Source organism: Somniosus microcephalus, chromosome 21, assembly GCF_052327205.1.
Source record: "Somniosus microcephalus isolate GS21.2 chromosome 21, FLI_Smic_1.0, whole genome shotgun sequence".
Lineage (NCBI taxonomy): Eukaryota > Metazoa > Chordata > Chondrichthyes > Squaliformes > Somniosidae > Somniosus > Somniosus microcephalus.
The window spans coordinates 29,353,174-29,364,744 of NC_141007.1; the positions used below are offsets into that span (position 1 = coordinate 29,353,174).

Below are 11,571 nucleotides of genomic sequence, written 5' to 3' on the forward strand. Positions count from 1 at the left end.
CATGATCTCATTAAATGGCGGAGCAGGCTCCAGGGGCCGAATGGCCTACTCCTGCTCCTATCTTCTATGTTTCTCCCATTAAAATCAAATAAAACAAGAGATAATCACAATTCAGCAATAAATCGATAGGAATTAATTGATATCCCCCCTAAAAGCAATAGCTAATTAGATTAAGTTCAAATATGAGCTATCTTGCTTTCTGATAAACAAAGGAATTATTTATTCGTGACAAGAAGTAATTCACTGAAATATGCTGATTTTATTCGGGGTCACATTATTTACATACATATGGACGTATATTTCAGCAATAAACCGAAGCTATGGGGGATGCGGAAATGGCAGTGTTTGGAAAGGCGGCATCGTATTTGCGGAAGACTGATAAGGAAAGAGTGGAAGCTCAAAACAGACCATTCGATGCTAAAACTGCCTGCTATGTCCCGTGCGGTAAAGAATTGTACGTTAAAGGTACAGTCAAGAGCAAGGAGGGTGGAAAAACCACGGTGGAGACCGAAGACAAGAGTGTCAGTTGGAAATTTAAAAATAAATAAATCATTTTGAAAAGCCTTGTTGCCTCCATGAAAGCCACATTTCTTTAAATAACATGATAGGACTGTTGATTATTTTTCAGACCGTAACTGTTAAAGAGGACCAAGTCCTCCCAATGAACCCTCCAAAATTCGATAAAGTCGAGGACATGGTCATGATGACCCACCTGAATGAAGCAACTGTGCTGTTTAACCTCAAAGAGCGTTACGCAGCCTGGATGATCTACGTAAGTACAGTAGCTTCAGATTGCAAAATGAAAACGATAATTGAATAAATTAAATGTTCTTAATTCTTTCTCCGACTTTAGACCTACTCTGGGTTGTTCTGTGTCACTGTAAACCCCTACAAGTGGTTGCCAGTGTACGATCCCGAGGTAGTAACTGGTTACAGAGGCAAGAAGCGCCAGGAGGCGCCTCCCCACATCTTCTCCATCTCTGACAACGCATATCAGGCCATGTCAACCGGTAAGTATGTAGGTTTTGATTATAGTTTTTTTGTTGTCCAGCACTGAATTATTTTTGATTCTCGTTGAACTCGGAACCACGGAACAAATTTATGCAGCATTCTCTCTGTTGTCTGAACTCTGAGCGTTGATCTTGTGTTGGTCTTATTTACAGATCGTGAAAACCAGTCTATCTTGATCACGTAAGTGTTGCTGATTTAATATATTCCCGTAGATGTTGGTAGTTATCTGATAGAATTCTAATTGACTCCAGTCTTTTAAAATACTTTTTCAGCGCGCTAATTGTTTTCTTCATTTTCTGCTCCCACTCCATCCAGTGGAGAATCTGGTGCTGGAAAGACTGTGAACACGAAACGTGTCATCCAGTACTTTGCATCAGTTGCAGCCGGTGCTGACGCTAAGAAGAAGGAGGCTCAACAAACTGGGAAGATACAGGTAAGACAAACTGATACAATAAAATGTGGCAACTTCTTGTTGTTTAGCTGTAATTCATGTTCTTTAGCTGTAAATGCTCCAACTCTTGGTAATCAAAAGTATTTTTGCAGGGGTCTCTGGAGGATCAAATCATCCAGGCTAACCCGTTGCTGGAAGCCTTTGGTAATGCCAAGACAGTGAGAAATGACAACTCATCTCGCTTTGTAAGTTTCATGAACATTTCCTACAGTTGGATCTATTACACCACATGGTGTGCACGATATTGATTAACAATCCAGTGTATCAATCAAGATGTTTCAATAACACAATTATATTGTGCGCGCGTTGTGAAATTGTGTTTCAAATCTCTGATTTATATAACCTTTACATTTCAAGGGTAAATTCATCAGAATTCACTTCGGTACCACGGGGAAACTGGCTTCTGCCGATATTGAAACCTGTAAGTGCAGTTGAACTTGATTTGCAAATATCAGCATAAATCAATTTGTTGATATGTAGACTAGCTCTTCAGTAAATCTACATTTGTATGTGTACATATCCCCCCAGATCTACTGGAAAAATCCAGAGTAACATTCCAGCTAAAAGCTGAAAGGAGTTACCACATTTTCTACCAGATGATGACCAACCATAAACCAGAAATTGTTGGTAAGGACGGAAGTTTTGTAATGTTGCTACCTTCATTTTTTTGTTCTCTGCTAACACGGGAAGGATCAGTTCTAACATACTGGTGTGGAATTTGCAGTCAGCGGAGAAGCGATGACGATCGCCGCTGACCTCAAAGAAAGCTTTCCACAAAGGTGCTGCAATCTCTGTGGTGAAAAATTTATCTTTTTCAACATTAATTTGATTGTAGCACTGTCAAAAGGAGATTGCCAGTGTACAGCAACACTGAATGTCATTAAGCTGGCTAACCAACCAATCACCTTGAAGAAATTTCACAGACAGCAAACCAGGAAATAAAAAGCAGCTTTTATCATTCACTTCAAGCTTTTTTACGGAAAGCAAAGTAAAGATTGGGACATACACATGCGGTTAAGGTAGAAGCTGTAATATTATAAACAAACTTCTAAAAATGTAATTTTTATTATAAAAATGTTGTAATTTTTATGATAATGGAGAAATTTGACATTCCACAACGATAAAATTAATTTTTTAGGACCAGAATGGTTGTTCAGCAGTCAATATGCTGTTAAATCCCCAATTACACCTCTTTCTACAAGACTTAACTTTTTCTGGGGTGTTTAACAGTGATATTAGAGCAGAAAAGGGAAGTTGTCTTCATTTCAAGTGATTTCACTGATTGCCAGCTATGGGGAGTTCCACAGCACAACCTGTGGCAGAGCAGGGAATGAATGACCGCAACTTCAGGATTTATCCATGCATGCGCTAAATCCTGAAGTTACGGTCAGTTTCAGAGGGGTTCTTGTTGTTTCATATGATGAGAAAAGCTTTTAATGGGATGTCTAGTTTGGCTATCCATTCGATGGCCTCTTGAGATGCCAAGTGGAGAAATGAGGTACCTCCCGCAACAGCTCTTAGTGGGCAGGGTGATGTGATGTGTTCCATGGTCTGGCACTCATGGCCACAGGCGCACTTCGGTCATCCCTCATCTTCCACTTGTGGAGCAGATGGCCGCATCGTTCAATGCTGACAGTTTTGCCATCATTACCACCGCAAAAACCAGGCCATTATGATATGTTAATGTTTGCAATATACCTTTATCTCAACCTTTCAATAGATCTATAGAAATAACATCCAAATGTCACCTATTATAATTTAATATGTTATTTTCATACTTTTCAACTATATCCGATTTGCATTTTATGAATGTATCTATTTCAGTGGTATCTTAGTAGAGTGACTACCAGAGCAATGCTGAATTAAAACTGAATTTGACAATTTGGCTAAATGGAACAGGGGAAACTTAACTGTAAAATTGGGTGATACTTATGCTATCTTTCATTTGGTTAATCACAAGTTTTTCTACAAAACATTATTTTATTTTCCTCAGAATCTTGTCTCATTACCACCAACCCCTATGATTTTCATTCCATCAGCCAGGGTGAGATTACTGTCAAGAGTATTGACGATACGGAAGAATTGATGGCAACTGATGTGAGTATCAGCTGTACATCTTTATTGTTATTTTCTTGTGCATGTTTAGGCAGCCATAATGAATAATCCATTTTTGTCCCAGTGTCAATGAAGGAACAACGATATATTTCCAAGTCAGGACGGTGTGTGACTTGGAGGGGGAGTTGGAGGTGGTGGTATTCCTATGCACCTGCTGCCCTTGTCCTTCTAGGTGGTAGAGTTTGCGGGTTTGGGAGGTGCTGCCGAAAAACCCTTGGCAAGTTGCTGCAGTGCATCTTGTAGATGGTACACACTGCAGACATGGTGCGCCAGTGGTGGAGGGAGTGAATGTTTAAGGTGGTGGTTGGGGTGCCAATCAAGTGGGCAGCTTTGTCCTGGATGCTGTCGAACTTCTTGAATGTTTTTGGAGCTGCAGTCAACCAGGCAAGTGGAGAGTACTCCATCACACTCCTGACTTGTATCTTGTAGATGGTGGAAAGACTTTGTCGAATGTGAGTCACTTGCCGCAGAATGTCCAGCCTCTGACCTGCTCTTGCAGCCACAGTATTTATGTGGTTGGTCCAGTTAAGTTCCTGGTCATTGGTGACCCCAGGATGTTGATGATGGGGGATTTGACAATGGTAATGCCTTTGAATGTCAAGGGGAGGTGGTTAGACTCTCTCCTGTTGGAGATAGTCATTGCCTAACATTTGTGTGGCACAAATGTTATTTGCCACTTATCAGCCCAAGTCTTAATGTTGTCCAGGTCTTGCAGCATGCAGGCACAGACTGCTTCATTATCTGAGGAGTTGCGAATGGAACTGAACACTGTGCAATCATCAGCGAACATCCCCACTTCTGACCTTATGATGGAGGGAAGGCCATTGATGAAGCAGCTGAAGATGGTTGGGCCTAGGACACAGCCCTGAGGAATCCCTGCAGTGATGTCCTGGGGCTGAAATGAATGGCCTCTAACAACCACAACCATCTTCCTTTGTGCTAGGTATGATTGCAGCCAGTAGAGAGTATTTCCCCTGGTTCCCATTGACTTTAATTTTAATAGGACTCCTTGATGCCATACCCGGTCAAATGCTGCCTTGATAACAAGGACAGTCTCACCTCACTTCTGGAATTCAGCTCTTTTGTCCATATTTGGACCAAGGCTGTAATGAGGTCTGGAGCCGAGTGGCCCTGGCGGAACCCAAACTGAGCATCGGTGAACAGGTTATTGGTGAGTAAGTGCTGTTTGATAGCACTGTTGACAACCCCTTTCACACTTTGCTGATGATTGAGAGTAGGCTGATGGGGCGGGAATTGGATGGACAGCTGTACATCTTTATTTGTATTTTCTTACCCCAACTCATGCATTGTAAGGAATTTTTAAGCTATAAGTCCTGGCATCGAAACGTTTTAAAGTAAATTTCAAAAGTTTCAATAACTAAGTAGGTAAAACTGTTTCAGTATATTAGTCTTGCTGTTGGATTCTAAGTCTATTGTTTGGATTTAAAGAGTGCTATCGATATCCTGGGCTTCGTAATTGATGAGAAATGGGGCATCTACAAACTCACTGGTGCAGTAATGCACTTTGGTAACATGAAATTCAAGCAAAAACAGCGTGAAGAGCAGGCTGAGCCTGATGGCACAGAAGGTAACAGTTTCATATGTCTCACTTCACTGCAGTATTTACTAACATTTATATATTCAAAATAATGGCCCTGAAATTGCAGTTGGAGGCGTACCTCCAGTGTATGCCAATGCCCACGAAACATTTCCGCACCGACCTGTTGTCATCCAAGCTCCGGAGAGTTGGTGTCTCCATGCGTACGGCAGCGCAAAGGCCCACAGATCCCAGGGGCACAGGCAGTTCGGAAGTCTCCCTGGGATCACGTGGGCCTGGATCTCCATTGAGAAAGGAGGATTCCACTGCAGTCATTTAGGAACGGAATCCCCTAATGACATGCAATGGAATCCCCAAATATTTAAAACAATTTAGACAATTCAAATAAATATAAATGTTCTTTATTTCAATATTATTCATAACTCCCTTCATTACACCAAATACAATAAAAATATAATTTTTTGAAAAAATAATTTTAAACATTTTAATCCAGGCCAATATTTGCATAAATGAATTTTAAGTGCTTGTGCATCATTTTTTATTTTTAAATGTTTAATTTAAGATTCATAATAACCCTTACGCTGATGAAAGCAGAGCCTATGCCTGCTTTTACCAGCCGTAAGAGTTTTGTGGGCAATTGCTGGGCAGTTGTTGGGCAAATAGCTCAACTGTGCGCCAGCTAAACTGATTTTACTTTTGGTTCGTATGATCTGTCAAGGCGTACCTTGATAAATCGCAAGTTCCGGGTTTTCGCGCATGCGGAAGTTGCAGGGCCTTTCAGAAGGATTACGATTGCGTACGCTGAGCGTTCGCTGTCGTTATTTCACTGCCAATATTTCAAATCAAATGCATAGTTAATTTCAATTTACAGTCTAAACAGTATTGAAGTTGTATTGTAATCTTTTGGAACTATATTATTTATGGAATTAATATTAAATTTGGAAGGCATTGCCACATCTCCTGTATTATCTAGTGTTTGTATGCTTATGGCGTAATATTGCGGTCTCTTAGACCAATTATATTGCAGTGATAGAAACGACTGTCCCTTTAACCAGTTTAGCGCATCAGGACAAACTGAGCATTGTTAGCCAGCAAATCAGCTGTTTCTGCAAGCTGAAGGCTTTGAGACTTCTCTTTGGTATTCCTACCCTGCTATTTCAAACCAGCATATATATATTAGAGAGAGAGAGAGATAATGTTAATGAAAGTTAACTACTATGGTTTGGAGTTTCTCCCAACACTTTTAGCTGTTGTCCGCAGCCATTGATCTAATTGGTATCTGCCTACATGCTTTGGTACCAAGAGAAGAAATCACCAGACTCCATTTGAAAATCAGGACAACTCATAATTTAGCTGATCCCTGACAAACGACAGCAGGAATGCTATTCAAGATGCACCTAACTGAAACCAGTTTTTAAATCACATTTTCCCTGCAAAATAATAAACATAATGGCTGCATTTTGAAAGTAACCCTTTGGTTGTAAATTGTTTGTGACAATCTGAGGACATGATAAGCTAACGTTCATATGCAAGTCCTGTTTTAATTTTACCCTGCCAATCTAAAGTCTAATGAAAAAAATATATAACACAGTCATTTTCACTATTTGATGCAGGAACAAAGCTCTGCTTTTGCCACACTGACATCTGTATAGCATTATTGTCCTGAATACTGTATTGAAGATATGTGGTTAACATATACGTAAGGCATTTCAATGAAACAGAAGAAAACCTTCTCAATGTTTATTGTACGACAGTATTACAAATACAAAATGAGATGCTATACACAAATATACTCAATTGCACTATATTTTTTGTTAGATGCCGACAAGGTTGCTTACCTGACCGGCCTCAACTCTGCAGATTTGCTAAAGGCTTTATGCTTTCCACGAGTAAAGGTTGGCAATGAATTTGTGACCAAAGGGCAGACTGTTCAGCAGGTACAGTTTCCAAGAATTTTAGCAAAATAATGTGTAAACATTTAAAATATTTAATTTAGGCTGATGCTTTTGGTTAAACTGTATATTGTATTAATTCAGGTCCACAACTCAGTTGGTGCCCTTGCCAAATCAATTTTTGAGAAAATGTTCTTGTGGATGGTTATTCGTATCAATCAGCAATTGGACACAAAACAGGCCAGACAGTATTTCATTGGTGTGCTGGATATCGCTGGGTTTGAAATTTTCGATGTAAGAATCAGAAACATCAATATCAACAAAATACATTTTAAAATTAACAGCACTAAAAAGGCAATACAATGAATAACTAACACTTTAAATTGCTCTCTATATTCAGTACAACAGCTTGGAACAGTTATGTATCAACTTCACTAATGAGAAACTGCAGCAGTTCTTCAACCACCACATGTTTGTTCTGGAACAAGAGGAGTACAAGAAGGAAGGAATTGAATGGACATTCATTGACTTTGGTATGGATCTGGCTGCTTGCATTGAACTCATTGAAAAGGTAAGTAATATCATGTATGACATTAATAAGAGCTGAAATAGATTTATATTGGCATCATTTTATTAATTGCAATGTCTCAATGTCAAAAACCATTGTCATTACCACAGCCCATGGGTATCTTCTCAATCCTGGAAGAGGAGTGCATGTTCCCCAAGGCCTCAGACACTTCTTTCAAGAATAAACTGTATGACCAGCATCTTGGAAAGTCAAACAACTTCCAGAAACCCAAGCCTGCTAAAGGAAAGGCTGAAGCTCACTTCTCACTGGTCCATTATGCTGGCACTGTGGACTACAACATTACTGGCTGGTTGGATAAGAACAAGGACCCCCTGAATGAAACTGTAATTGGACTATTCCAGAAATCATCAGTAAAACTTTTGGGTCATCTCTATGCTGTATCCGCTGAAGGTAAAACTCTACACTCAAATGTTAATATTCCTTTTTGTTAACATTGTATTCTTTCCTTTCCTAATCATTTTAGAACAAACAAATTTGTTGCTTTTTTGTAGCTGAAGCCGCGAGCAAGAAAGGTGGCAAAAAGAAGGGCTCTTCCTTCCAGACAGTGTCTGCTCTGTTTAGGGTATGATTTCCTCCTACATTTATCAATCTGTAGTGAACTAAGTTTTAATAAATTTGAGAGGGCTAGCAAAACATTGATTGAAGTGTGTCAAATATGATTAATAAGTAGAACAATCTTGTTACAAATATCATGGGAAAAAGCTGGAAACCAATATTACTTTCTTGTGTACCCCACAGGAAAACTTAGGCAAGCTGATGGCTAACCTGAGAACTACGCATCCACATTTTGTGCGTTGTTTAATCCCCAATGAGACAAAGACACCAGGCAAGTGTGATTCCCTTTCTGGACACTACATTTTTGAAGAAATAAATCACCAGCGAAGTCAGTAATTGATGCAGTCCTCTGTTTTTAACTTAATAAGTCATGAGAAAAATCATTTGGTGAGTTGTATTTTAATGTTTATGTTGTATCCATCAGGTATTATGGATAACTTCCTTGTCATACACCAGCTGAGGTGCAATGGTGTGCTTGAAGGTATTAGAATCTGCAGAAAGGGATTCCCAAGCAGAATCATCTATGGTGACTTCAAGCAAAGGTAATGGACCTCAAACTCTACATTTCAGTTTTCCATTCTATGAAATTGTTGAGTATATTCCATTCTAATGAGAAGAAACAATAATGTGATTAAACCTCTAATACAACAGATACAAGGTTCTTAATGCAAGTGCCATTCCAGAAGGTCAGTTCATTGATAGCAAGAAGGCTTCTGAGAAGCTATTGGGATCCATTGATGTAGATCATACCCAGTACAAATTTGGACACACTAAGGTAATTATATTTAAAACCTAAGTTTCTCACTGTGAAATAATAGGTTAATGAACCTATGAATATAGTTTTAAGTTTAACTTGAAAAGCATCAAAATTCCTACCTGCTTCTGTTATTACGGTACGAGATATATGAAGCGATTCCAGACCCACCACACTGCTCCATTAAGGTGGGAACAACCCAATTGCAGAAAGTGCTAAAGCCACACAAACTTTCTAGTATCAATTCAACAATGCAAGAAAAATTGAGTCATGTTTTTACAATTTATTATATTTTGTGCATTGAACATAAAAAGTGAACACTTACTATAATTTATTTAAGGTGTTCTTCAAGGCTGGTCTCTTGGGTGCACTTGAAGAGATGAGAGATGAAAAATTGGCACAACTTGTTACCCGCACTCAGGCTATTTGCCGTGGATTCCTAATGAGGGTTGAATTTAAGAGAATGATGGAAAGGAGGTAAATATCATCACATATGAATATCCAAAAATATATTTTCCAGTAAAAAATATTTTCTATAATCTATATATATAAAAGACCTCTTCTGTCTGTCTGTCTGTCTGTCTGTCCGTTCTCCATATGTTTCAAAGTTATAGAGCGTACCTACGCGCGCGTCACGTCAAAAGAAAGCTTACAATTACGGACCGGTCATAGGCGTATTTACATTTCGGCCGGACAAAAATCGCGCCCGCGGTATCCAAAAAATGTTCAACATTCCGCTCATTAGCATCTCATTAGCGACCGTGTGACATCGAGGTCGACCAATCGTACGGCGGGTTCCTGGCGCGTGCCATCCTACAGTTGAGTGTTGAGTGACTTGACGATTGACCAATCCTATGCTTCGGTGACCTGACGGTCGACCAATCGGTGCGTGTGTGGGCGGGCCTTATCGTTCTGAACCGAGGTGAGTGGCCGCCATCTTGATTTTTCATGATTTTTTCCCCACACTTTCTGTGTGTTCGGGAACTAAGGTAAATATTTGAATTATGTGTTAGGGAATTAAATAACAATTTATTTGAGTTTTAAATTGTGTTTAGCAACAGTAGGAAATTAAGTGATCCCCTAACTGCCGCCGTCCCCCCCCCTCCTCCTCACCCTTGCGCAGGGGGGACACGGGGCTGCTCTCCAGGCCCGCTGCAGGCAGGCCTGAAGCTGAAAAAAAATTCTCTCTCCCTCTCTCTCTCTCCTCCTCTTCCCTCTCGCTCCTTCTCCTCTTCCCTCTCTCTCCTCTTCCCTCTCTCTCTCTCTCTACTTCCCCCTCTCTCTCTTCCCGTCAGTGGGGAGGTTTGACGGTGCCGGTGCTGGAGCCGGAGCGCGGGCGGGCCGCCCGAAGTTTCCCGCTCGAGCCGCCTGAAGCTGAAAAAATTTCTCTCTCTCTCTCTCTTCCTCCTCTTCCCTCTCTCTCCTTCTCCTCTTCCCTCTCTCTCTCTCTCTACTTCCCCCTCTCTCTCTTCCCGTCAGTGGGAGGTTTGACGGTGCCGGAGCCGGAGCGCGGGCGGGACGCCCGAAGTTTGCCGCTCGCTGACGGCCGCCGGGTTTCCCTGCCTGCTCCCCGCGGGCCGCCTCGCGCCGCAGGCACTGACCGCGCCTGCGCTGCCCGCCCGCCGCGAGAGCCGCTCTCCCGCTCCGGCGCCGCTCAGCTCAAGGGGGAGTGTGAGGGGGAGGGAGAGTGAGGGAGAAGGGGGGGAGTGTGAGGGAGAGGAGGGGGGGAGTGTGAGGGAGAGGAGGGGGGGAGTGTGAGGGAGAGGAGGGGGAGGGGGGGAGTGTGAGGGAGAGGAGGGGGGAGTGTGAGGGAGAGAGGGGAGTGTGAGGGAGAGGAGGGGGGCGGAGTGTGAGGGAGAGGAGGGGGAAGTGTGAGGGAGAGGAGGGGGGAAGTGTGAGGGAAAGGAGGGGGGGAGTGTGAGGGAGAGGAGGGGGGGAGTGTGAGGGAGAGAGGGGAGTGTGAGGGAGAGGAGGGGGGTGGAGTGTGAGGGAGGGGGAGTGTGGGGGGGGAGTGTGAGGGAGAGGAGGGGGGAGTGTGAGAGGGAGAGGGGGGGAGTGTGAGGGAGAGGAGGGGGGGAGTGTGAGGGAGAGGAGGGGGGGAGTGTGAGGGAGAGGAGGGGGGGAGTGTGAGGGAGAGGAGGGGGGGAGTGTGAGGGAGAGGAGGGGGGGAGTGTGAGGGAGAGGAGGGGGGGAGTGTGAGGGAGAGGAGTGGGGGGGGAGTGTGAGGGGAGAGGAGTGGGGGAGTGTGAGGGAGAGGAGGGGGTGGGAGTGTGAGGGAGAGGAGGGTGGGGAGTGTGAGGGAGAGGAGGGGGGAGGGAGAGGAGGGGGGGAGTGTGAGGGAGAGGAGGGGGGAGGGAGAGGAGGGGGGGAGTGTGAGGGAGAGGGGGGGATTGTGAGGAGGATGGGGATATGAGGGAGGGGGGAAGTGTGAGGGAGAGGGGGAGGAGTGTGAGGGAGAGGGGGGGGAGTGTGAGGGAGAGGGGGGAGTGGGGAGTGTGAGGGAGGGGGGGGAGTGTGAGGGAGGGGGGAGTGTGAGGGAGGGGGGAGTGTGAGGGAGAGGGGGGGAGTGTGAGGGAGAGGGGGGAGTGTGAGGGAGAGGGGGGAGTGTGAGGGAGAGGGGGGAGTGTGAGGGAGAGGGAGGGGGAG

General features: G+C 43.3%; 1 protein-coding gene and 1 long non-coding RNA gene across 2 annotated transcripts in view; both read left to right on the plus strand.

The window, feature by feature from the left end:
* Positions 1 to 1,536: 1,536 nt before the first annotated feature.
* On the plus strand, positions 1,537 to 2,083 carry LOC147102669 (uncharacterized). Its single transcript, XR_015073046.1, has 3 exons — positions 1,537 to 1,647; positions 1,820 to 1,883; positions 1,991 to 2,083. It is a non-coding gene; the product is annotated as an uncharacterized LOC147102669 (long non-coding RNA).
* Positions 2,084 to 7,409: 5,326 nt separating this feature from the next.
* The window catches only part of LOC147102670 (myosin-4), a gene marked incomplete at its 5' end in the record, with an annotated part of 28,708 nt that continues 24,546 nt past the window's right edge, over positions 7,410 to 11,571 (plus strand). Inside the window, 7 exons of the mRNA XM_085964099.1 lie at positions 7,410 to 7,598; positions 7,706 to 8,006; positions 8,108 to 8,178; positions 8,355 to 8,442; positions 8,596 to 8,713; positions 8,823 to 8,946; positions 9,266 to 9,402. Coding sequence (XP_085820225.1) covers positions 7,410 to 7,598; positions 7,706 to 8,006; positions 8,108 to 8,178; positions 8,355 to 8,442; positions 8,596 to 8,713; positions 8,823 to 8,946; positions 9,266 to 9,402 — 1,028 coding nt within the window. The remainder of the gene's footprint in view (positions 7,599 to 7,705; positions 8,007 to 8,107; positions 8,179 to 8,354; positions 8,443 to 8,595; positions 8,714 to 8,822; positions 8,947 to 9,265; positions 9,403 to 11,571) is intronic.